Source organism: Ammodytes marinus (assembly GCF_949987685.1).
Source record: "Ammodytes marinus genome assembly, chromosome: 15".
In the NCBI taxonomy this organism is placed as follows: Eukaryota; Metazoa; Chordata; class Actinopteri; order Uranoscopiformes; family Ammodytidae; genus Ammodytes; species Ammodytes marinus.
Genome location: NC_137219.1, coordinates 14,883,443 through 14,910,435, shown reverse-complemented (window position 1 = coordinate 14,910,435; position 26,993 = coordinate 14,883,443). Strand labels below are relative to the sequence as shown.

General features: G+C 45.0%; 1 protein-coding gene across 1 annotated transcript; it reads left to right on the top strand.

The window, feature by feature from the left end:
- Positions 1–6,430: 6,430 nt before the first annotated feature.
- On the top strand, positions 6,431–25,655 carry kif26ab (kinesin family member 26Ab). The gene is made up of 13 exons (XM_080042607.1): positions 6,431–6,571; positions 9,164–9,347; positions 12,189–12,401; positions 13,647–13,740; positions 14,323–14,585; positions 15,523–15,706; positions 16,519–16,678; positions 17,029–17,191; positions 17,965–21,229; positions 21,903–22,096; positions 23,011–23,034; positions 23,310–23,460; positions 23,574–25,655. The coding sequence occupies exons 1-13, from the start codon at positions 6,555–6,557 to the stop codon at positions 23,753–23,755; spliced, it is 5,094 nt and encodes a 1,697-aa protein (XP_079898733.1). The 5' UTR covers positions 6,431–6,554; the 3' UTR covers positions 23,756–25,655.
- The last annotated feature ends 1,338 nt before the right edge of the window (positions 25,656–26,993 follow it).

Here is a 26,993-nt window from a genome sequence, read left to right as displayed (position 1 = left end):
AACATGTCTTCATTATCGCCTGTCACCCATCAGCTGAAAACTGAATTTTAATCCAAGACTTTTATTTTTGCCTCCTGAGCCAAAATGTTTTACGCAATAGCTGTGCGTTATTTCTTTCACCCCACTCAGATTCAAAGCTGCATTTGAATGGAAACAAGTTAGGGCCAATTACTAGAGATTTCCCTTCTGACTGCCATTGCAGATATTGCCAATTCTTTCCTCCAGGGGCCCTAAATTGGCCCCTCTATCTCATTGACTGACAAATGGGTCCTACTCCTACAGAGCTAATGGCCTTTGCTTTGTTCACCTCTCCATGGCGTAATGTTTAAGCTAGTTGAGGCCATATTAGGAAGATGTGATTCTGAATGGAAGGAACAATAAAATGAACTGTAAATAGAATTACAGCCCCTGACATTTAGTCTGACCTTCCCTTCATTTGCTTGTCTTAAGCAGCCCTTAAGCCCCTCATTTAGCAAGAGAGCTTTGTGGTCATTTAGTGTTGAGGTGGGGTGGTAGGGGGGTTTGCGACTGAGACGATGGGTGTAGGGTGTTTGGAGATGCAAAACTTTATGGTCAGAGCATTGAACACAAAAACAGTGGAGGTCAGGGTTCTGATGAAGGGCTTTGCCGCACAGCCCTGTGAAGCGTTACTGCACCAAAATATTCCCTCCTCCATCGTTAAGAGTGTAACCTTGGCATAAACACTGAGCACCTTCTCTTTGCACAGTCCTTTGGGAACATGTTGGCACCAACCCTTTTCTTCTTGATCGTATGTCCAAAGGCACAAAAGATTGAATCTGCATAACATGGTTCCTTTGATATTTCACAACAAAATGTGAGTAAAATGAATTGAAAAAAAGTCTGTGTTGATACAAGTCAGTGCTTGAATCTACTGTTGCTTAGAATACTGTAACACCCAAACCATGCTTTCTTGAATACTGATGATTTTTTTTCTTTTTTTTTCACTTCTTGCACCAACTGTTCCATTTATTTCTGGCCGACTGGGGATCCCCATCTTTGGGAATAAAGCAATTCCAAACTGACTGTGGCATAGCCCCAACAATCTTTTTTTTCCTTTTTCTTTCTGGAGCAGAAAATGATTTACCTCTTCATGGACAGCGCCTTACTGGCACAGAGCCCAGCCCACTGATCGAAGTGCGTACTTGGCTATACACCCTATAGCTCCCTCTCTCACTACCTCTTTCTGTCCGTTGCTCTTCCTCTTAGTTTTTCATCGCCACCCTTACCTCTGCTCTGCTGTTCACTGTTCCCCCACTTGCACTCGCTTTTCGTTCTTCCCCTTTGCTTCAAATGATCCCCTGTTATTCAAGTTATTCTCCAGAGGATACCCTAATCCACAGTTTTCTACCTCAGTCCACACACCGTTTCAAAAGAGGGCTGAGAAGACTGTGACAGAACAGGTTTACAACCCCAGAGTATAAATTAGGGATTTTATTTACGCAAATCTGCGTGTTTCACTCTTGCTCTGATGGAAGAGCTCTTTGAATCTGCTCTGTGACATTAGTATGGCAAGACATCAGTTTTTCAAGGGATTTTTTTTCTTGTTTTCACAGGTGTTCCATCAATGCATTTGGCCTTAGACAATTGTTTGCTGTGAATATGTGTGTACAGCCTTGGGCTGAAAGCAGTCAGTAGTACACAAATGATGCCCCATTTGGTATTCTTTGTCCAAGGCCAGACACTGTACAGGAACAGAAGGCTCGTTTCACACCTTTTCGGGACAAAGAGATTTTCTTAAAAAGGCCTTGTGTCAGGCAGGATATTGCTCAGCTAACTGGACATTACACTCATTGCAGTGTGGTTTAGCTGGGATCGGTTTATCTATTTCTGAGGATTTATAGAAAGTGTATAAATCCAAGCCTGGAGCTGTTTGGCTACTTCCATGCAAACTGCTGTTGTGTAAAACCAACACAGGAGAGAGGAGCTGTATACCTTCAGACTACCAATAAAACAGCCAAGCATGGAGGAAACAGGTTGGCAGTCGGTTTAAAGCTTCAGCGCTTTGGATTGATAAGATACAACTGACAGCCAGATAAGCCTGTTGGTTCTCTCTTCCATTTTAATGTATCTCGGGCCGCCGACGGAGAGAGGAAAGACATTTTCCAAAGGACTAGAAAGATCTGGGTTTGGGTTGGATTGATGTTAATCTGAATCTGAATCTGAATGATAAGGATGGGAATGCACGTTGGCTGTATTTCCAGGTGGGAGAGTTCCTTTTATTTTTTTATTTTTTTGCAGCTTCTGTGAAGTAAAATTGAATTTGAAACATTTTGTTAACCACATTCATAGATGTATCACTGTATTCAGGAATGTGCAGCATTGTTTTGAGTGATTTAGGATAAGGGAGAGGAAGTGAGAAAAACTAAATGAATGTTTATACCAGTGGTCTCTTGATTGCACGGGGGGGCTTTAGAAAAGGAGACTGCCTCATTACCGGACTAAATCTCAGTGCCACACAGGAGGCTCGGATCAGCTTTGTCATACATTCAACAGTCGGTTCCTTTGTTACCATCCTTATGTATCTAGTGATGTGTCTCGGGTATCCTAAATCCACGTATTTATTTGATTATATCAAGTGCTGAACACCCTATGTGAGCCACCTCAGCTTTTAGTGTTGCGGTAATGCGTGTATTTATACATGCATGTCCATACATCTGGGAGATGCTGACCCTCACAGCGAACAGTCTTTGACCCATCTAGATACAGCGCCCAACTGGTTGACTTAGAGAAAAAGCGGTTTATGGTGTGGAAGCATTCGTCTCATACTTAATGATCGGCATCCTGACCTCGCTAGTAAATCTTCTCTGGTGGGCCCTTTTTTTTGCTGCCAGGGCTGGTTGGCAGAGTATGACATCATCATCTCCCCTCGTCTGTGCACGATACGAGTTTGTGTGTGTGCTCACAGATGTTTGACACCGTCGCCTAAACACAGCTGAAACTAAGCAGTGACCGGGTCATGCTGAGGGTAATCTGGGTCCACGGTCATTGAGATCAGGACAGAAATGCAGATTTGTTTTAATCCAGCCCAAATATAAATAGCAAACCATGCGGCAATGTTTGCCTGCACTGTGGAGGCTCAACATCAGTCTGGCGCTCTTGCTTCAACTGAACGGTTGAGCACTGTTGGTAGATTTATGTCCACCCCCCCCACATGCACCTTTGGGGCAGAGGGCTGTTTGATCGTGTCAAGGGCAGCCCATCAATAAGACAGTGTGTACTGATTTTAGCTCTGGGGGGGTGGGGGGGGGGGGGGGTCCTATCGATTATCTTCTGACTCAAAAACATAGCACCTCACCTAAAAGACCAAAACACATCCTGTCCAATCAATCATCACCATCTGCTGATATGGCATTTTGGACTTTGCCAAGGTCTCCAGCACACAACAACACGGTTGGTTTCAAGCTCTTACAGTATATCCGCTCTAAAAGAAACCTCACAAATGCCTTTACTACCCGAGTCCAGGGTGAATCGTAAATGTCTCAAGCAGTGAGCGAGCCTAACTCATTGTGCTGTAGTCATTATATTTTGCACGGTATTGAGGCTGGCTGGAGCCCAGTATTCCCATCTCCATTCATGAAGAGCTATGCCGGCGAGCTAATCAGCAGCAGTGCGAGGCAGACTTCACTGCGGGGGGGGGGGGGATAAAGCAGTCTGATATCAGACCCACTGATCTGATCCCTGTGTGAATGGCCAGAGCAGCCCTTATCTTGTCTTGCCGAAAGGAAAAAAAGGCGAATCACAGAAAAGGAAATGTCAAGGATTGTAAATGTGGCCGACATGGTAATTAGCCGCAGAAAAAAGGGAGCTACCTTAAAGATCTGTATGGCTGGCCTGGGGAACACAGACAAATTTGCACAAATACGCTAATGGGTGGCACAGTCTAATGATTCTCCGGGCAGAGGAATTTCTCTTTTAATTTGACAGGAGTGAATATTGACAGCAGGCTAGAGTAAAAGCTTTGAAAGCAGCAGGTAAACAGTGGCCTCTCCTCTCTCTTCTGTTATGTTCATGCCATTGACCTTCTCCACTCCTTCCTCACTGTCACACCCTCTATGGCTGAGGACGGAATCTAGATGTCCTTTCTCCAACAAAGGGCACCAGGAGACCTTTTATTCCAAACGACCCCTTGATTTTACATCTGTCTTGCCTTGGCTCATTTATATATATTACAATCATTATCTGTCCCTGAGGTCTGTTCATAAGGAGACAGTGATGGAGCTGGGGCGATATCAGGACGGTTCCAACTGCGCCTGTTCTATATTATTGCGTCATTTTGATGTATAACACTCGAAACCACTCTGAGGTAAGCGGCAATGAGCAACGAGGAATAATGACTGGCTGCACTGTCAGGGTGACCAATGTCCACATTAGTGTTGTCTTCTACTCATTGCCTGTTGCCAATCGTGATTCAAAGGGATCCAGTGTCAAAGTATAGCTCGTTACAAAGCTTCTGGAGACGGTTCTTGCTCTTTAAAATAAACACCCACCTCAAGCAAATTAATTTGGACACACTGCAGAAAAAAGCTGAGGCAGGCGTGCTGTGGCAGGGAGAAAGGTAAAGGTTATGCGATATATCAAACGGCTTTGTTACCTATACTCTTCTCTCCGAAATTGGTCAGGCAGTGGTGGGCTTTATGTTTTGATTTTGATATTTTTTGGCCCTTTCAAATTTAATCCAGCAGAGTTCATAGAAGGGGCACTGTGTCAGAAGGAGAGAGGCGGAGAGCGCTTGCTGCGTGTTTGTGCTGAATGCACTTTCATCTGGCGAGTCTCACACCCACTCTGTCTGCCGATACGTTGTAGTAGGCACTCTGCAGCCAAAGCAGAAGCCTTTCAAACAAGGCTTGGTTGGTCGGTGGGCTGAGAGGGCTTACTGGTAAATTGGCAGCCCAGGGAATTCTGGGTACTCTCACCCCGGCGCTCGCCCACTCACATGCTTTCATTCCCCTTTTTACCCTTGACCATTGACTGACTGACTGCACTCATACTGGCTGGCCGGCATAAATAAATCTGCCTTTCTCAGATGTCATCTGTTCATTGTCTGTCCTCTCCCTTGCTCACACTCTCCCTTGCATCGTTCGTCCGGACAATCCATCTTCCTGCTCTTAAGTATATCCTTCCTCATCTGCGTGTCACTCCTCGTGAGTAATAACACTCTCATTCATCTGGCTAATTGCATCCTTCAACAAAGGCAAATAAAAAAATACAAATGTGTGTTCAATCACTATAACAACACAAAAACACAGAAACACACACACACACACACACACACACACACGCTCATGCCTCCATGCACTGTAGGCATACTCACCAAATCTGTTTGAAGTGTGGGACCCTAAAAGAAGAGAAGGCTCCTGTATGCATTAAGTATTCATGTGACGTGTGGTGTGGTGTGGTGCATATGTGTGTATGTGCTGTGGTTTATAAGACAGTATGTGTGTGTGCGTGCTTGTGCGTGTGTGTGTGTGTGTGTGTGTGTGTGTGTGTATGTATAGAGGGAGAGGAAGAGAGTTCTGCAAATTGCGCCGCGAGCAGCCAGCAATCGAGCGCTGACACCTCGTCTGGCAGTCTGAGGGAAAAGGGGCTGGGCTGAGGAAAAAAAAGAGAGATAGAGAGAAGGAGAGGTGGGAGGCTAGGAGAGAGGAGGGAGTGTGTGCGTGTGTGTGTGAGAGAGAGCGAGAGAGAGAGAGAGAGAGCGAGAGAGACACGGCAGGACAGCTGCCAGCATTTCTCCGATAGCAGGAGAGAAGGACAGGGAGGCGGAACAGGAGAAGGAATTCTCCTCGTTCTCAGCCACCCAAGGAAATCTTCCAGCCCAGCCAGGCGTGCTGATTCCTCCTCCTGCCTGTGAGAGCAGCACAGACTATGGGAAAGGAAAACTGGCCATAGGGACCTGGAGCCACTCGCAAGCACACAACAGTGGATTTTACCTGAATGAGGGACAGCCATGCCGCATGTGCGATGAATGAAAAACTGGATGTGAAAGAAGGAGTGGAAAACGGGAATTGGAGAGCAAGCTGTTGCTGGATTTTTGGAGTTCTTTCATCTCTGAACTGATGCTGAACTTTTTCTGGTTAAAGAGGCGTGGAGAGAGTTAAAGGTGCTTTAGTGGCATATGGGAGAAGGACCTTCTCCTAAGAAGCTCTCTGGACTACCAGCATCCCCCCCCCCCTTCACTTTGAACCTACAGCCTTTTCATTTTTCTGCTGGGTATACTCATCCTGTCTGACCACCTTGTTCCATTTTGTTACTATGACGCCCACGCCTCCGCTCCCTGGCTCTCCCTCCGCCCCCCCGGCTTCTCCTTACAAACCTCTGTGAAATCAAGTGGAACCTCAATGATTGTGATCGGTGCAACAAGGACCCCTGTGCCCCGACTAGTAGTGTGCAGCCCCGCCTTGCTCTGTCTCCCAGGGACTGTGTGCCGGCGTATCAAATGTGCAAGTAATGGAGAAGAGTGACAACACAGACATGCACTGCAAAGTTGGACTCTATCGGTTGTCTGTTTTTTGACTATAAGCATAAACCAGATAATGGATTGGAAAGAGCTGTAAGTACACCACTGGTGCATGTTCAAACAAACCTTTGGTTCAGTTGGTTTAGCACTCTCAACAGAGCATATATAAAGCATGTGAATGTTTTGTACAAACTCAAAACTGACTCCGACTGATGTCAGAGTGTGTGCGTTGCTAAGGGGGGATAGTCTCGTTCGAGCATTAACGCCAAGTTATGCAGGAAAATAGCTTAATTACAGAGATTGGGAGGGAACAGGTGGACAAGCTGTTGTGGGTGGAAGATATCTGAGCCTCTCTTCACCACCTTTTTTCCCATAGACCTTTAATATAGTTGTGTAAGGCAGGGGAAGGGGAAGAGAGAAGAAGGGAGGGAAAGGTAGAGCGAGAGAAAGTGACAAGCAATTAATTTCCCTGTGTATGTGCGGTGAAAAAACAGCAGTATCATCCCTTTTTCCTTCCCTTCCACTGAAGAACACACGTGCACCGACCGTCATGTTGCAGCCTGAATTATACTTCAAGGTTACAAGCTCAGCTTTAGGTTGTGAGCACTCCTTAGTGGCCCAGACAATTATAAATCAGCGCAGTGCCTTTCTTCCTTCATGGTGTCTTGTGGTGACTCCTGATGCCTTGATTTATCTCCTCGCTTGGAACAAGAAAGAGACAGAATGAGGTGAGAGAGAGTGAGTGAGAGACAAAGACAGAGAGACAGAACACATTTATCTTGAATGAAACGTGCTGCGGATACCTCTCATAAATGCGCATACACACTCCACATACTCCCGCATTCACACACATGTAGTTGCACACAGACCACGTGCGCTCCTGTGTAGTTTCCCCCTCTTTCTTTCTCTCCATCTCACATTCATCTATTCCATCTCATTTTTCTCCCCTTCAGTCACACGATATGTCTCGCATGCTATCACACATAGGCAGCTCCCTGGGGAGAGCCTTTTCCTGTAGCCTCCCTTGGATGCAATAATTATTCCATCAGCTGGCAGTGTGTTCCCTGATTGTGCTCTTGGGCTGTCGCTGCAGGGGGGCGTACAGTGGAGTGGGGAGTGTTGAGGAGAGCGGGGGGGGGGGGGGGGGGGCAGTTGTCACTCCAGGACTTACAGTGGGAGGGAAGGGGAGGGGGTTGTTGTGTTTTTGGCAGTGGCCAACCCAGTCCTGTCCTGAGGAGCCTATAGCAGTACTAATGAGGTTCAGGTTGGCCTATTAAGAAACTCCCGCTCACCAGGAAACACATGGATCAGCTCAGTTTTTTACTCTAGCTCTCTTTCCCCCCCTTTCCCATGCTCCACTTCTTTTATTTCTCCCCAAATATCCCTCGCTCTGCAGAATTCTCATCTTTGAATCTGTCTCCAATTTTCTTTTATTCTCCGTGCCCCCTCTTTTCCTTGATATTGACAACCGCCTCTTTGTGTTTTCCCTGCGTTTCTCCAAAAATCCCACTGCTCGAGCGAAAAAAAAAAACCCTGTTTCACTGTATTCGAATTTCCTTGGAGTATTACTTTTCCTCCCTGACCTTGAATTTTCCAGCTGAGTTACGGCGTTAGCTGATCCGGGGCGATGCCATACCTGGAACCACTCAAAGTCTGACCACATTCCCCTGCAAAGCGTGCAGAGATATTGGCGCCGTCTTTTGAGCTGAAGGAGTTTAGACATTTACGCAATTTGCCTCACTCAGTTGGCTCTGTGACCAATCTACTATGTCTCCTCAGCACTGACTCTGTGGGAGACAAGAGGCCAGGATGACAGTGGATTTTAATTAGTGGACTGTCAAAAAGCTGGATGGGTTTACAGCTGTGGGTTCTGTTAGCAGAACTTGCTCAGCCAGACCTTCATCTATCTTGTTACCACTGAAGTAGAGGAGAGGGTTGGGTTGGGTTTACCTACCTGCCCATTACAGTATATTCTGGTGCTGCTGGCCATGTTTGTCGAATGCAAATGATCAAAACTTCCAACATACAGTACATGCTTTTACTTAAGTTATGGGTAAACATGCTCTGGCATAACTGTTTAACTGAAGTAACAGAGATAGACATGTCTATATCTCAGAGGGCAGTGTTTTTACATCAGTCCTCACCTGTCATGTCTATGGCAGTTTTTTGTGTTTGATCAAGATAAATGAATTATTTTACTGTGCTTTCCTGCTATGGCAGCCTGTATTTGGTCCCTGACAGGGGATGAAGCCTTGCCCTGGTGAACATTTATCGTGTGGATTTGCTGTTTCTGTTGAAAAAGTCAAGGTATACAGTAAGATAACCCTGCAAGCTCCTGTCAATGTGGAGGGCTGAAGCATTATCTTTCACAGTAGAGGATTTGAACTTGGAGTTTGACAAAAAACCCTTTATAGGATTGAGAATGGTGTTGCAGTGTATGCATCCTGCTGACTTCTATTACTTTGGGATGATAGAAGGAACTTGTTGACTTTCATGTTACAAGGTTTTTGCGGCACACTGTTGAAAATTGTCAAGCAAGACATTTAAAATTACATAAGCCTGTGGTTGAAATAAAACCTCACCTGAGCCTAGAAATCCTTTGCTTCAGTATCAACTTAATGAACTGTTGGTCCTTCTATAAATTTAGCTTCAACCCTCAAAGCATTCTTTTCTTTCTCATTCTAGGGCGGCCCAGAAGCTGAACCTGTCCTCCAAGCGGAAGAAGCATCAGCCTTCTCTGCTCCACCCACAGGAGCCCTCCATCTACCCCACCAACTTCAGCGGTGTCCTGCAGGTCTCTCCGCCCCCCGCCCCGCCATGCCTCCTCCGCGCCGTCTCCAAAGTGAAAGAGAACCCCGGAATGGGAAAGGTGAGAACCCAACCTGGATCAGCATGTTACAAAAGACTAGAATGCCTCGTAAAGGACAGATAATGCACAACAGATCCATACTGACTCTGCTGGTGTAAGCCCCCTTAACTCCTACCCCACGCCACCCCTATACAACCAACACACGCAAACATGCAGCTATACACACAGACCCCTGTTTGAAGGGGAGAGAATGCAGGGTGGCTGGCGGCATACTAGGTCCACAGGCAGTGTGCCCGCCTGGTCCAGTTCGTGCAGATGTAGTCGGATAAGCCTCCTGGAATGTCATGAATTTCCCTCAGTTTGTGAGGCCAGCATTTCCCCCACGGTCTGAAAACACAGAAAAGACAAGTGAAAACTATAATTCAAAAATCTGCGCTCACGTTAACAGCAGGATGTCTGATTCCATTTTAAGGTACAGTGTGCAATGATGAAAGTCAGGCTGGCAGCAATATGACGGTCATTAAAGTAAGCTGTATAAACACATCGCTCTTCCCTTGTGGTTTATTGGCTATTGTTTGTCTGAGCCAGCGTCCTGTATTTATGAAGCAGAAGAAGTCCCCTAACAAGATTGGATCCCACCTGGATCGGAAGTGCTCGCTTCTGTTGCCAGGTATCCAGACTGTTGAGATCTTGCCACATATTGTAGATCTCCCATTGACACAATACATTTAAAAAAGCATTTATTAACACGCCTCTTCAAGCCCACACACCTTAGATATACTGTACATCAGTGCAGCTCAAAGGCCTGGCAAGAAGAAGATTTATGGTCCTTCCAAGCCTAACAGGCTAGATTTTCAGGTTTTCTTTTTGTGAAGCTGTTTCTATTTCTTTGTCCCTGCCTGTGGAATCACAGTTGCAGTAATATTTCCGGTAACCTACACGGGTTTGGACTTCTCCTCCGTCTGTTTTGCATTATAAGACTTGAATGTCTTTTTTTCATCTATACTGTATGTGGGTCCACTTTTGACCTAGACACAGTTCTTTCACGCATAGACAGTTGAGTGGATGAAGGAATGCCAAGCCACTCTTAATGGGTTTTGTGGGGGGATCAGGGGACAGAGAAACAGGGGCCATTAGCACAGACTCTGAGGTGTGAAAATACTGTAGCCAATCCCCTGTAGCCTCCAGTATCTGCTCTCTGCCAACGTAAACAAAACGGAGACATTAGCTGGCCTGGTAGCCTGCGCCTGCTAGACAAGAGCCTCAGCCGTCATACTGTATGTGGAAGTCCAGTTTAAATGTCATGTAGGGAATGTCATTTTCCTGACACATGCACACGTCAATCAAGATAACAGCCCCGTGTGGAGTACAAAGAGAGTTTACTCTTGGCCTGCGGAATCTAAGACGGATTCCCTCACTGAAAGAAAGGGGATTTCAAGTGACATTTTTTCAGAGGGCTGGAGCCTGGATCTGTAGCAATATTTATAAACTAGTCATGGGACAAATGGGCCTTCTGTGTAGCCATAAAGACGGCAGAGATTCCCAGGCCCAGTGAAACAGTCCTCTGTCAAAAAGGGAAGGGAGTGAAGAATATTTCCAGGTTTTTATTTCAATGCCTGAGAGGCCTCGTAGGCTTTGAAATGCCTAAGGCTCGAGTTCCTTTTCCCATATACCGTTGAATATAGAAACGGAACAGTTGATATAACTGTAGGTGTAACAGTAAACACTTGGGGAGTTGACAGGGACTCCAAAGACAGCTATGCATAGCCCAAGAGCAGTTTATGTCTTCTGTCAGTCACAGATATATGTATTTCCACATCAGTGCCTTTGGAGATAGAGTGCTAGAGTATTTCTGAACATCAGATTGTAGGGCGATATAGAGAATTTGTCAGAATTTCAACAGAAGGTGATTGTCATTGGGGGTGTTGTATAGACTGAAATGCACAAGCACGACCACACCCACACACCATTCCATCTGTACATCATTATAGAGACAGGAAATTGTGGAATTTCTTCTCCATTGTTTGACACTATACACAACTGAGTGACATCACTCCTGTAACCACAGCAATACCTTAGGACACGTATGGGCTTGTCAGAGCAGTGCCAAATCAACGCCTTTTAGATATTAGCCGTCTTCTTATTTGTTGTACCACACTGGCATGATGAGCTCTACTACCATGACCGGTGGAATGTGTTAAGACTGTAGGCTGACTTCATAAATGACAAGCCCCAGAATGCAACAGGCTGAGTTTGGGACTTCTTCATGTAGTGTTGCCATGTTCGTGGCAACAGAGGGGGCGAGGGAGGAGAAAGAGGAAGAGTGAGTAGGTAGGATAAGAAGGGGGGGCCATATGCTCCTGCACTCCCATGCTGGTGAGCTGCTCCTGGTCCGGACAAACAACCCTGCTAGAGGGATAATCCCCCAGCGTGACGCTTCACACACATTACTTTTCCACCATTCTCTGCTATGACTTTCAATACCCACCGAGCTGCCTTTCACCGACACCATTAGGCAATGTGTTGACCCATTGAGTTCGCCAGTCATTGTGAGACCAAGTGTTTCCATGGCAACCTTCAATGTACATCAAGTCTGACACAGTGAATGTGAATTAACGCTCAAAGCAGAGCCACGCTTTCAGTATGGATCCTAACCTTCATGCACAAAGCGTACCATAGATTTCTCACCTTTTCTGTTAGTGCAATGAAAGTAAAAAAATATATAATAATATAGGCCTATATATCAATATTTTTTCTCTGTACTGTAGCCTGCAAGATGCATTCTTACATCTCTCTGCTGAATCCATTTTTCATGTTTTATGCTTCGTCACTTTCTTATCCTCCCTAATCCGTTTGTTTTTCTTTTTCCCCTTTGCTCATCTGTCTGGCTCTGGGGTTCAGGTGAAAGTCATGATGCGTATCTGTCCGTCTCTGGAGGCCGCAGACTCTTCGGAGTCTCAGTCCTTCTTGAAAGTGGACAGCAGGAAGAAGCAGCTGACCCTCTATGACCCGGCGTCAAGCCCACCCTCCAGCTCCGGACACAGGAGATCCGCCACCGTGGCCGTCCCAAAGATATTCGCCTTCGATGCTGTTTTTACCGAGGATGCTTCACAAGTAAGGGGGTGTTTACTATCTGTGTGTGTGTGTGTGTGTTTTTGGGGTTTAATCGAGATTGAAAATGTAGGCATAACTAGTTAGATATTGCCAAATGTGCACAATTATTCAAATATTTCTGAAAAAATGGTGTGTACAAAATATTTGTTGTAACGCAAGTAATCAACTGGCAAAGTTTCATAATTTTATCATTATATAAGTTAAAAATATTAACCCTATTTACCTGCAGTGTCTCGCCGTAAGGTGTCGTGTGGAGATTCAGCCTCTCAAGGGCAAAGGGACGTCTTTATGCTGGCAGGGTGTGGCCAAGAGGGGCTTAGAGAAAAAATGCCTGTCTTGGGTCAGGGGGCATTCTTACTAGTGTGAGCCCAACAGCTGGGCCTTTTAAGCCCTCTGGGGAATGATGTGAATCCACTCCAGTTATATCCAACCTCTCCTTTCACACAACAGCTATATCTAACCTCAGCCCTCTGCAGCTCACAGCAGGCACCCCACTTAGATCAAAGACAAAGGTCAGATACATGTTTACTATATGGTCACTTGGGAACCCAGCAGTTTTGCTCTCTCCACACAGCTTAAAACACCATAGTCTTTTAATGGAAGTATTAAATCCATCTCACTCAATGCAAAATTTCCTAAAAGTGTGAGGTCAAGTATTGTATGCATTTCCCCATGGTGCAGTAAAAAATAAATAGCTACGGGGTCAGAGGGAGATTGTAATCGCTGGTGAAGGACGGCCTTCCCTCAAGCTGTGAGGGCCCTAGATCTTATATCATACCACCTACATTTTTCCTAAGTAAGCCGCTGATAGCTAAAGTCTAAATGTTGCATGCTGCAGAGCTGAGGCCAAGCTGCTAGATTGTGCCGCTGGGACAGCACTGCTGGTGGCTAACAGTAACAGCAAGCTGTTCTGCTGTTAGAGGCCTTGTTTGCTGTGTGATGTATGGGAAGGGCCTCTGCTGCAGGAGCTTTGCCCCCAGAGGACTCATGCTGAAACAGATTGCAAAAATCAGCCCCACATTGCAGGAAACACAAACACACATAAACGCGTACACTCCTGAGTGATGAAAAATACTGAAATCGTTAATTTGATCTGGTGTAAACAATGCCAAATAACTGTTTAGTTTTATAGGATATCATTTTGGATTCATTGTCCTCAGTTTGCCTGTTTGAGTATATTCCTCTGATGTGGCTGAACTGCAAATTGACTGTGAGGGTGTTGTGTCTGTGTGTTTTTTTCCACAGGCTGAGGTGTGCTCAGGGACAGTAGCCGAGGTCATCCAGTCCGTGGTGAACGGTGCAGACGGCTGCATCTTCTGCTTCGGCCAAGTCAAGCTCGGTAAGCTAATCCACTGGCAAAAAAAACGATTGGACAAAAGCCTTTGTTAGCCAAAGAAAACTCTCATTGCTCTTTGTTAACCACACTCGATGTCCACAATTGGCTTAGCGGTGCACTGGGGTGAGTCAAGGAATGGCAGATAGGAGAAAAAGGAACGGGTAGTAGTGAGTGGCAAAGTGCTGCATCCAAAGCTACAGGGCCCAGTCTGTAATTAAAATCTCAGTAATTGGCCTGGACGGTGCTCTTAGGCTGAAGGGCTTGTTTCTCCTCATGGTGCTGTTTCCACTACCTATAATTCTCCACAGTATTACTGCCTCTGGAATGGGGCCTTTTTATTTGGCATGTATATCGGATAGTACCACCAAAGCCCCACCACGTCAACCATTATTGCATTTTTTCATCAGCAGTTGTTAAACACAATAACCCTCAGAAAATATATCCAACGTCGGGCCTCTATTCCCTTTGTCAATATTCGGCTCATTCCAAGCCGCTTGATTTAAATATAGTGATTTTAAATGGCTTCCAGACACGAGCAATATTTCCATTTTCACCCCCCCCCCCATCTCTTTCACACATCCCCAGGCAAGACATACACCATGATTGGCAAAGACAGCTCCACTCAGAGCCTAGGCATTGTGCCCTGTGCCATCTCCTGGCTCTTCAAGCTCATCAACGAGCGCAAGGAGAAGACTGGCACGCGCTTCTCCGTCCGAGTGTCGGCGGTGGAGATCTTTGGGAAGGACGAGGAGCTGAAGGACTTGCTGTCAGAGGTGTCAACAGGCAGTCTGCAGGAGGGCCAGTCCCCGGGCATACACCTGAGGGAGGATCCCATCTGTGGCACTCAGGTAAGCCCTCCCTCCCCTGTCTCTCCACTCTTTCTTTGTCCTTTGATCCTTTCGCTCTGTGTGGGTTTTATATAGTTTTATTAGTCTGCCTCGGTATTGATCTTTTTTTCTGTCTATAAACTACCTCTTCCTCTCCCACAGATATTTGACTTTAAAAAAGAAAATGTTATACAAGTGAATGTGCGTGTATGGGCGTTTTTATTTTATTTTAAAATCTCCCAGGACTTCCCAGTCAGTATCGCTCCATCCTACCTGCCTCTGAAACCCTTGCTTTATAGTTCGCCTAAGCCCATCTGTGGTATTGATGCCTTTCTTCTTCTTACCTTTGTATTGACCCACCTGTCAGCATCCATCAGCATCTATTACCCGTCTGTAAGCGTGCTAGCCTTCCACAGCACAATGGAATTGCTATCGGGGGGATGGTAGAAGAACCATAGGTTGCTCACAGGTGTTGCCGTCAGATGTTTTGGGGGGGATCTGTAAGGACTCTGACTTCAAAGGCATGTGCAGCTCTGTGAAGCTGGTTCTAACTCGTTCTCTCAGTAGCCACACGTTGGTGCTCTCTTCATGATGCCCCCCGACTTCTCTTTCCGTTCTACCTCCTCATTTCCCCTCCTCTCTTTCTGTATCTCCATCACATCCATGTTGAGTGAAGTGCCCCTGCCTCCTGCCTCCTGCCCTTGCCATTACCTTTCCCTAATCCTCCTCCCTCTGTGTGCATATCTGGCTGTCTTTAATTGCCCCCGAGACCCGATCTAATGGGCAAGATATGTGTGCCGGGGTCCAATTAACCGACTCCTCTCTCTCTTTCTCTTGCCTCTCTCTTCTTTTGGTATGCTTTACACATCCGTGCTCTTTCTCAAGCCCTCTGCGGTCTCCTCTGCCCAGCCTTTACCTTAACCCTGTTCTCTGCCCCCCTTCCCCCCGCCCCCTGCAGCTCCAGAATCAGAGTGAGCTACGCGCACCGACAGCCGAGAAAGCCGCCTTCTTCCTGGATGCAGCCATCGCAGCGCGCAGCACCAGCAGGCCCAACACTGATGAGGAGGAGAGACGCAACTCCCACATGCTGTTCACACTGCACATCTACCAGTACCGCATGGAGAAGAGCGGAAAGGGAGGAAGTAAGTACAATCATCAGACTACTACTACACCTACTGTCTACAACTCAGTGTCCCAAAGAGATGCCATCTTATATTTATGCAATAAACTGATATGGTCATTTCACTGCACTTACGTATTCAGGCATATGTGTGTCATACATAAGGACATTTGTTTTGTTCTCCTAATTATAGCTATTCGAAGGTGGCCCCTCTTTGACACTGAATAATCATAAATTGCTTTGGTTTTGGTGGTACATGTCAGACATTTTTCACGACAGGTATGAATCAGACAAGTCCCTTATTTGCGATGTTTATGGGCGACCTGGTTGTGAAATGTGTTGTATGTATTATGCAGTACTTTGGTCAAGAGTGACTGGAGATTTGAAGCCATGCTGACAGCTTATGTTTAATGTTTCGTCGCTGCTGTTGCAATTTTTTCAGTCAACCACATAACAGTGTGCAGCCCTGTGATTTTTATGACAGCTAAATCCCTCTCGCTGTATTTCAAAAGAATCAAAGGCAGGAGTGTATATGTTTTTCTGATTGTCACTGGATTCTTTTGTTTATTTTTTGGAGTTGAGTTTAACCAACAGAGCCTTCTTGTTACCACAATTTACACATCTGGTGGGAATTTACCAGTGTGGCTGCAATTTGAATCACGTCTGTGTGTGAATCTTGCTCATAAATAAATCAGACAGCTCTATAGAGTCACCCCTTCTAGTCTAGCCTGAGCAGTATGCCTCTCCTGGCTTAATGGCAGTGTGCGTGAGGAATTGACTTCAGTGAGGGAGTGTCTGTGCTTTGCTCACCTGGTTGTACTGTCGTTGGCACAGTGTCAGGCGGACGGAGCAGGCTGCACCTCATCGACCTGGGGAGCTGTGAAAAGGTCCTGAGTAAAAGCAGAGAAGGAGGGGGAGGCTTATGTCTTTCCCTAAATGCACTGGGAAACGTCATCATGGCTTTAGCAAATGGAGCAAAACATGTACCCTACAGGTAAGAAAACCACCATTAGTTATCTGTTTAACTGTGTTTTTTAGCTTCAGTTAAGTAATTGTTTCGGGCAGGTCACTACTTGTGTCGGAAAAATCTCAGGTGTGTTGTGTGACTGTTTATGTAGTTAGTTAGTTTGTTAGTTAGCCACATATAATAGCTGTTACTGGTGTTTGCACAAGATTATATTCTAGTTACTCAGGTCTGAAAAGACAAACGACTCATCATTTGTGAGTATTTTCCTGCTTAGAGAATTCAAAACGGGTCCTCCTGAAATCATGATGGCTACTTTTATTGTTCCATTGAAATACTGTTATGCTGCTTGCTTATATACATGTACATTTCCCCTGTAGGGACAGCAAACTGACAATGTTGTTGAGGGAGTCCCTTGGCAACATCAACTGCAGAACCACCATGATCGCCCACATCTCTGAGTCCCCGGCCAACTACGCTGACTCACTCACCACTATCCAGCTGGCATCACGCATCCACCGCATGAGGAAGAAGAAATCTAAAGTAAACATAGGACCGAAAAATGTGTTTAACATATGCCGTAATAAACTGATAATGGAAATACATAATGTGTTCCTATAATGATAGTTGTTTCTCAATTAGAAATGCAGAGTCATTGTCTTAAGATGATATTTAAGTGTGTATTATAGCAGTTACATTCCTAATGTGCATGTGAAACTTTGATTACATTCATTATATCTCAAGCCATCAATTAAGTCCTTAAACGATCCTTCCTCCTGTAATTTTGGAGCTATTAAGAAGATGAATGTTTGAATGCTTCTGCAAATGAAAGATTATTAGTTCAGTAACTCAAAGATGGTTTTTCTCTGCTCCTCTACACATGATCATGAAATCAATACCACTGCCCAAGGAGGTGTCTAATGCTCCTCGGATTAGGGAGATGTATGCTACAGATAATTAGCAGGAATGGCAGCATGTATTTATTTGGTGCTGGTCCCAGGCCTGATTATAATGCAGTCCACATACTGCAATTTGTATTATTGACATTAATGTCTGTGTGACTATTGACGTGCACTTTTGACCTTTAAGATAAATATCGACTGTGCATTTCATAGGAATTAATATTATTTGATTGCTTTCAATATGAAATAGTTGAGAAATCTACCATCTATTATAAGGGTTAAAATGATTTAAAAAAATAAAAATACTGTAACATTAATATGGTAAGAAGATAGAATCACATTGTCATCACTTAATGAGATGATTTTTAAAACACAAAAGACTCATTTCACTTCTGTTTTAAATCTGCTTTGCAGTATGCATCCAGTTCATCTGGAGGGGAAAGCTCCTGTGAGGAAGGGAGGATCCGCAGGCCGCCCCACCTCAGGCCCTTCCATCCTCGGACAGTAGCCCTGGACCCAGATCTTCCCTCGATGCTCAGTGACCCAGACTACTCATCCAGTAGTGAACAATCTTGCGATACTGTCATTTACGTGGGCCCTGGGGGAACTGCAATCTCTGACAGGGAGCTTAGTGACAACGAAGGCCCACCTGCTTTTGTTCCTATCATCCCCTCCCTGAACAGGAAGAAGTCTGCAAAAGAGGGCCCTATGGACAAAGACCAGTTCTTTAAATGCAACACGTTTGCTGAGCTGCAGGAGAGACTGGAGTGTATAGATGGCAGTGAGGAACCCACTGCCTTTGTTGGAGAAGGCAAGCGAAGCCAGGCCAGCCCCAAGGCTGACAAATCTATAGAGAACCAAGGCTCTGTTTCACCAAAGACTGTCGCAAATATTTCTTACACCCAAGAGAGTGTCTCACCCAAACAATCTCCCAAATCTGTTGCCACACAACCACCTTGCAGTCCCAATACATCTCAAATGGACAATGCAAAGACACAGTGCATACCTGCAGAAAGGGCACCATCAGACAGTATTCCAAATGTATGCAGGACCAGCGCTGATGGTGAGAAGGCCTTGGTTTCCGAAAGTAGAGTTAACATTAACAAACTAGCAGTGGCTACAGGGCCTAATTCTGAGCCTGTTGTGAGGGAGAAGGTTTACTCAAGTAAGAAAGCCTTGCCCAAACCTGCCCCACCTCCACAGGAGAGAAACTCTGGCAAGGACAATACAGACATTGAGGAAAGATCCAGCACCAGAATGCCACCTGTGGGAATGAGCCACCAAGCTGTGAAAAGAAGGGATCCTTACACTTCCCCTTTGCTCAGAGCTCCAGTGGAGGTGTGCCAGGTGCGGTCTACCTTGAGGGAAAGATGTCTTGATCGGGACATCCTAAGGGCCACTGTCACCTTGCAGCAGCCTGTGGAGCTGAATGGAGAGGATGAGCTTGTGTTCACTGTGGTGGAAGAGCTGTCTATTGGAAGCATTCTAGATAATGGTAGGCCATCCAGTATTATCAGCTTTAACAGTGATTGCTCTCTTCAGGCCCTTGCCTCTGGCTCCAGACCTGTGAGCATCATCAGCAGCATCAATGATGAATTTGATGCCTATACATCAGCCGAGGGAGGATCAGAGGTGAACATCGCCGTGATCACGTCCTTCCAAGATGGACCAATGGAGTGTGGAGATAACAGGGGTCCATCTATCAGCTCCTGGTTGAGTGAGGTTAGTGTCTGCACCTCTGAGAGTGAAGGGGCTCATTCTTCGGATGTCTTCCTTCCACAGGCCAAACACATGGGACCAGAGGCCACCTTTTACTTTGATTCCCTGGATATGTTCCATTGTGTATCCTCTCCTAGAGATGTCAAGAACTCCTTAAATGACAGTGGATTTAGTTTTTCCGAAGTAGACAGTGACAGTGCCGCATCAAGCAAACTATCCTTGACAAAATGCCCCCCATCTCCGGGATCAGCCAAAGGCTCCCTCAGATTCCCATCGAAAATAACTAAAGCCCACTCGCTTAGCTCCTCCCAACTTCCACAGGGCCCCTCCATAGTCCACTCCAGTCTTCCCAGGAAGATTAAACCTACCTCATCCATCTCTCATAGTAGCAGTAGTAGCAGCAGCAGCAGTAGAGAGCCACAAAGGCAAGGGGCTAAGCAGGAGGATCCTTGGCAACGCAGTGACAACCACTCAGAACCTCCGTTTTCTGACTCTAGTAGCACCAGCAAATTTCTCAGAAATCCCCCAAGTGGCATCCCTTGCAGCAGAGCATCCAACAGCAGCAACAGTGTACCTCGCACACCCAAGGTGCCGGGGTCTACCTCATCCCAGAGGGTGGTCGATGGCTGTGAGAAGTCGGCCAGTAAGAATCCACCCAGTAAAATGCCTCAGCTGAGACGAGGAGCCACCACCCTGGGAACAGTGCCCGTTATCCATTCCAGCACAGACTACAAGGGAACCCAAGATGTCATTGCATCTACCACAAGCCTTAAATTCTCTTCTCTGGGGAAAAACAACAAGGCTAACTCACAGAAAGCGAGCAACCTCCCTAAACCTGGTTGCACCTCACCACCTCCTCCTCCAGTGAGAAAGTCCAGTCTTGACCAAAAGACTAAGATCCTGCTGCCCCAAAGTGCCTTAAAGTCAGCATATGGGGAGGCAGGAAGGGCCTCTGGAGCAAGGGCAGCTGTATCAGAGGATGAGCTCGAGGTACGTTACAGAGTAGATTCCAGTTTCAAAACCTCCAGCCTCAACATGGCCAAAGTCACCTCCAGCCTGAAGGCCAGAGGGCCTAGAGGAGAAGCTGGACTGCATTATGGGAGTCAAATGTCCCTGGAAAGGTGTGAAAGCCTGTCTTTATCTGGTTCCAGACCTGCGCTTAGTAGGGAGAATAGTGGGGCAAGTCTGGGGGGCAAATCCAGCAAGTCAATTCCAAGATTTGGTATTCCTAATTCATCCAGCTCTCCTATAGCTACCTGTCCATCATCCCCAAGTGGAGGAAGTCTTGGCAAGTCTGGTCAGGTCAAATCTTCTGTCAATCCCAGAGCTTTAGGAACAGTCACTGGTAGTAAGGCACGCTCACTGTCAGCCAACAACTCAAAGGGCCTAAGCTCCTCAACCAAATCTCTGGCCACACCTGTGACCAGAAATACCAATGCAAACCTTCCTCCATCAGGACGAACATCAGCTCCTAGAACCACTGCTGCTGCTGTCAGCAGTAAGCCTGGGAGAGGAACTATTATGGGCACAAAGCAGGCCATGAGGGCTGCCAACAGCCGTGTGAGCGAACTGGCAACAGGCAACGTATCAGGCAAACACATGAGAGGTTCAGGAGATTCGGACAGCGGGAATGACAGCGGGGTCAACGTGAGTGAGGACAAATCCACCATAGCCATGTTGCCCTCTCCATACAGCAAAATCACAGCACCAAGGCGACCTCAGCGCTACAGCAGCGGCCATGGAAGTGACAACAGTAGTGTGTTGAGTGGGGAGCTACCTCCAGCTATGGGCCGCACAGCTCTGTTCTACCACAGTGGAGGCAGCAGCGGATATGAAAGCATGATCCGTGACAGCGAGGCCACAGGCAGTGCCTCCTCTGCCCACGACTCCATGAGCGAGAGTGGCATGTCGTCTTCAGGCAGAACAAGGAGCTCCAAGTATCCCAAGAAGAGAACAAATGGTGAGAAACTCATTTGGGATTGTGGGTTTTACACATACCAATACTGGTATGTTTTATTCACATACTGAATATTATGAATATGTCATACTGGTAATAGCAATGTATTTGAGATCTACCAAACTGTGCTTGCCCATGAGGCCACTGACATTGAAATAACATCCAGAAATGAGTCCTCTCTCCTAGGAAATTAGCCATACAGCGGTTCTAACTTCATGAATCCATTCTTATTACATTCACGAATTGGTCTTTCATTGGATTTTCTTTCCTCCTGAATCAGCAGCATGCATTATTCATACACATATGGAAAAATGTTAATCAATGTTTCAAACGAGACGACTATGAACAGCCCCATGATGAAATAAAACAAGATGAATTGAACATGAGTACCAGTGACCTGGTTCAGGTTTTTGTAGCCTTGTTGTATAACTATTTCAATTCATGTGTGTTAAACCAGCCTTTTGAATTGATGTGGTATGTGTGTAGATTACAACATAATCTCATGAAACTCACAAAACCCTTAAACCACAACTCAGCCGTCTGTGGTAGAGCCTTGTATCGCTCAGCATCGCAGAGTGGGACTCATACATATTTACTCATAGATCCCAGCATACGCAATTATTGTATTCCACCAATGTGACTGGTGCCTGTATTATCTCATGCATGGCTTTTGTAGGCTTCCAGAGAAGACGGCTTATCCCGGTACCCCTGCCAGACACCTCTTCCCTGGGAAAGAAAGCGGCCACAGCAGGCCAGTGGGTGGACTTGCCTCCTATGTCCGGGCCATTGAAGGAGCCTTTTGAGATCAAGGTGTATGAGATTGATGATGTGGAACGGCTCCAGAAGCGGCGTCAGGAGGAAACCCAAGAGGTGAGCAGAGGGTCAAACTGCCCACTTGTCTTACATGGTGGTTGAACTTGTTTTAGATAAAGCTAGTGTCTGGGTCAAGCTGTCCTTAGTCACACACTTGCTAAGCCCAAGCAATATTTTGCATGTGCGACATCGATGCCATACATGCTCAAGATGTTCCACATTGACTTGCGTTGTGGGAATACATACGCTCACGTCTTCCCAGTTTCTTTTTAAAGAACACGACAGGAATTATATGTCTCAGACGTCTGACCTTCAGTCAGCTCAGTGGCAAATCCCGGAGTTAAAATGTGTTCGGATTCCCACAGCCTGGTATTTTGGCAGCGCTCCTTAGGAATGTCAAGAGTTCAGGAGGCAATTATTGACAAGGGTTAATTGGTTTGCATATGACTGAATACTCGGCTTACTACTGACTATGGTGGGGGAGTTGGAGGAGTAGAAATGAAAAAGAAGATGGTATGAGAACGATTGGTCAGGGAATTTGTTTTGAATGCAATGACGCCCAACCCCAGCCCAAATCAACTCACAGACAGTACTGCAAACTGGCCTTGTGATCCCCTTCTGCCAGTCTTTAACTGCTCCCACAAGTTCAAAGCAGCCAGAGAGGGATTTGTCAAGAGAAGATATTTAACCGTCTAGATGATGGGTTGATTTATTTTAAATTAGGGAAAAAAATCATTTTTAATTTGTCTCACTGCCTGAGTGACCAAAATAGATTTTATGTGCCCTAACTATTTCAAAATTAGTATTGGAGTCTTGTGTGTGTGCGTTTGTAGGTTGTGTCTACAGTATGTGTACATATTGACATACTGTTGAAATACTGTTATTAAATTCTATAATTATAATATTCTGTCTTGTTTAACATGCTGTATCTATAACGTGTTTCATCTGTTTCCCCCCGATCTTGTCCTCAGCAACCATTCCAGGATGTTGACAAGGTGAGCTAATGTTTCATGGATGAAGTTAAATCATTAGCAGCAAACCACAAAACCATAATTCAGCCCGCAACAGGGGGAAAATCATTTATTTCACATAACAAAACCTGAACAATTCCAACATTCATCACACAACTCAGCTTCTTCAGCTTTTTATTTGATTGCACACTGGCTTTTGTATTTAAAAACTATTGTAAAATAATATAAAATATATGTAAAAGGTTTACTTTTAATCAACCAAGGAATTTAAGCAAATTTACTTTTTTTCTCTCTCTAAGGGCCTACAGTATTTCAACAATAAACTAAAGATTCTGGAGAGAAGGCAACAGCAAGTGAGGGAACTGAGGGCAAAGCATGAAGGGTTGTTGGAGGAGCTGGAAGACACCAAGGCCCGACTAATGATGGACCCCAGCAAGTGGATAGGAGAGTGTAAGTAACTACCTGATGTTCTTTGGGTGCACGTTACTAACTTACTGTCTAAATTGTATAATATATTTTTTTGTTCAACCATGTAACCAAATATTAATTGACCTTTTCAACAGTTGAGGTGGACCAGAATATGGATAAAGAGTCTCCGGAGTACCTAGAGTCCTTGGGGCAGGCCACGGAGGAGCTGGAGTTCTGTGTCAATCTATGCAAGTCCCATGTCATGATGGTGACCTGCTTTGACATCAGCATGCCAACGCCCGGTGCTCAGGAGGGACTGCGTGAAGTGGAAGTCTGAGGACAACAGAAAGTGGAGGTGGAGAAACGAGCAAGTGAGAAAACAAAGGAGGATGAGATGTAGCTGTCGGTCTACATGTATCACTGGAATGAAGAAATAACAAGTGACGGAGATGAGATGAGAGGGGTCTTTGCATGGAAACAGAGGAGATCTAAACCACCTAGCTACTGTGCCTCATAGTCCAGGACATGTTTTTAATGGCAGAGAAATGAAACATGAGCACAAATGCTGTTGCCTTTTATGGCAAGGGCAGTGGCCATCACTTACTCAAGAGTCAATGAACAACGCCTGGAAGTGCCTTTTTTATTGTTTTGTTTTGAGTCATTATTTTTCATATGGTGCGGTATCTAAAGCATACCTAAGCAAACCCTGAACATATTGCTTTTAATAAAAATATTTTATATTGCATTGTATAGTGTATTTATATGATTATGTGGTGTGTACAAATATCCTTTTAAGGGGGAAAAAAAGAAAGAGGAAAAAAGAAAAAAGCAATAAGCTAATGTTATTGCGCTCCCAAACTTTGCCTTTTCTCTTGTTTCAAACCTCGTCCAGCATTTTACCCATGTCCATTCAGCCTCTTGCGCCTTATGTTAACTCTCTGGTTCTGTAGTTTTTCTAGATTTTCAACTGGACTATGTTATTTCATCAAGGACTGCATTCGGTGTTGTCACTCTTCCCTTGCCAGCTGGCCTGTGAACGCTAGCAGGGTTGAGTGGATGTTTTTCCCTCCAGTTGCCTTGATCAAAAATGGTCTCAGTGGATGCACTAAGGTAGAGCAGCAGTTATGTCGGAGGATGGAGGAATTACTCAAGCTGTGCTTGCCAATGTTTATCTCACTGACATTGAGAGATTAAGCCAAAATATATCAATCAGAGGGCCACTGTGATGGAGAGAGAGTGATTGTTCCTGATTCAGCCATTCTCTCTACTCTGTGTCAGTACAGTATGTGGTCATTCATCCCTGAGAGACTTAACCTTCCCTTCACTAGCCTATGAGAATAGCTTGATACATTTTTACACTGATAGCAGTGCTCATCAGTGAGCCCAATTTCTCTACAAATGGTCTTGGACTGGGTGACAGTATCTATACACTGTAACACAATGGCACAGATGAGACAGCACAAGTCCACTAACACAATAATTTTTTCATGTGCTACCAAGCCTCAGCTCTATGCATTCCAATAAATGTACTGCAACCACTGTAAGAACCTCAATGCTGACTTAAGGGCAGCAACACAGTTTGGAGAAAAACAATAGGAATATTAGCAGAGTTGACCCAGCGTCGCATACAAAGACTCAAGAAGGTTGGTTAGTTTCCTGTGAAATGATGCAGTGAATTAAAGCAAATGATGGCATGACATTGTTTAGGAGAATCAATCATGATATCAGCTCTTTGCAGCTGCCAAAATGTGCTTGTTATGAATCAAAGGTCTGACGCAGAGAGAACAAAGATGATCGGTGGGAATGATTGTTAGGAAAAACAAACTGGCTTTGTTGTATTTTGGTATGTTTGATTTCTATAACTATGACAAATATGACTTTGTTTTCTTTCTTTTACTAAGATATACTCTCTCAGGCCCTCTCTGAAGATGCTGCATGAGATTTTTTAATAATTTTTAAGAATGATTTCTACTCCATTTTTACCATTCTAATTTTTTACAATAACTTCAGTTTTCACTAATGTGGGGGTAAGGCTCATGAACGAAATGACTATTACCAAACCAAGACCTTTTTCCAAGAAATTATTATATGTAAGGTCATATTTCATATCAAAACCCATATTTTCGGATATCTTTTTTTTTGTATAGGATTTTGAAACCCTGTGTATAAATGTATGATATGGCAGCTTGTGTTTTACTTTTACAGTACCTGTGAATAAAATGTTTCTTCTTACGATTCACAGTCTAATGTTTTTCTTCCTGTATTCAGAGGTTTGTTTTGTTGTTCATTTTGGACACAATGGCAAAGCAATGAAAAAAGGCTGAATGCAGATTTAGCTTACAACAGCACAAAGCCAACAGGGAACCAGCATCACACGACTGCATCAGGTGGAAAATGTCTCCTTATTTCAGCTTTATATGGATGTATTCTCTACGTCTTAGATCTTGCGCAGTGCAAACATCTACATTTTTGTTCACTACATTACTCAGATAACTGAGCGGATGGATACAACCTTTAAAAACTCCCAAACTAATTTTGACTTTGTGGGTGATCTAGATTTGACTTTTGAGTTTAAATCAGGGGCTTGCTCCTTGAGGGAGAACATATAGCTGTCTCCTACAATTTTAATCAACAGTAGCAAATTGGTCAAATTGCAAGAAAAAAAAAGGTTGAGTTTAACACATGGGAAATAAAATGAAAAGAAAAAAGTGCAGATCAAAAGTGATTCATTACTCTGTATCAGGAGGGCTCTCGGCTCAGCGTGATACACAACGTCCTGTTGAGTGTTCAGATAGAAATAGAACCCCTCTGTGCAATAACATCTTGCCTCCTCCCTGTTAATTCGGTTTTGATCAAAAACATAAGAGGTTAATTTGGCTGACTGGAAAGACCAGCTGGTCACTGTATTTCAAATCAAATTCTTTGTTTGACTTTTGCTCTCATGGCTTGGTGGTCTTCTGGCGCTCTTTGACACTTTGTCCCAGACACAGTTCCAGAGAGGGTTCAATCAATGTACAGGGGAATCAAATCAAATATGCCACTGCACATGATTCTGACAAACAAACTGTAGGATCTTGTATCCATCATTAGCATTCAAGTTCTCGAGACTGTAGTGATTTGGCAGACAGTAAAAACGCCCGTCAGCTCCTCAGACATGCACCTCGTTGCTCTTATAGGAAGTCGGTGTCTGAGTGGAAACAGTTGGCCAGGGCTGTTGCAGACGTCTGATGGCTGCTGAGTGTGTACGGAGCAGACAGCAGTCAGCCCCCCTGTGTCCCAGCCCACTTTGCCTCAGGGCTCTCATCATTAGTAAAGGGGTTGAAGTGTTGTATTAGAATACAATTTGAGTTCACTGAAAAGTCAGGAGTCCCCCACACAACCCTTCAACTTAACCCAGTACTGACCCTGCTGCGTGTTGGAACACTAGCCTACTCACTCCTCAACCCAGCCCAATTCCTATAGTCCATTCGATATCTTTCCCTTTACTCAACGTCTTACAGTTTCCATTATCCCCTTGTCACATTCCAGTTTCTGGTAAGCGGTCAAATTGAGTCAGAGCATTTTGTGATTGTGTT

What these genes read in the sequence shown, in the direction of transcription:
- kif26ab (XM_080042607.1), top strand. An exon ending in AGAACCCCGGAATGGGAAAG is followed by an intron (nt 9,348 to 12,188) that starts GTGAGAACCCAA and finishes TCTGGGGTTCAG; the next exon opens with GTGAAAGTCATGATGCGTAT. An exon ending in TCCCAAGAAGAGAACAAATG is followed by an intron (nt 21,230 to 21,902) that starts GTGAGAAACTCA and finishes TGGCTTTTGTAG; the next exon opens with GCTTCCAGAGAAGACGGCTT.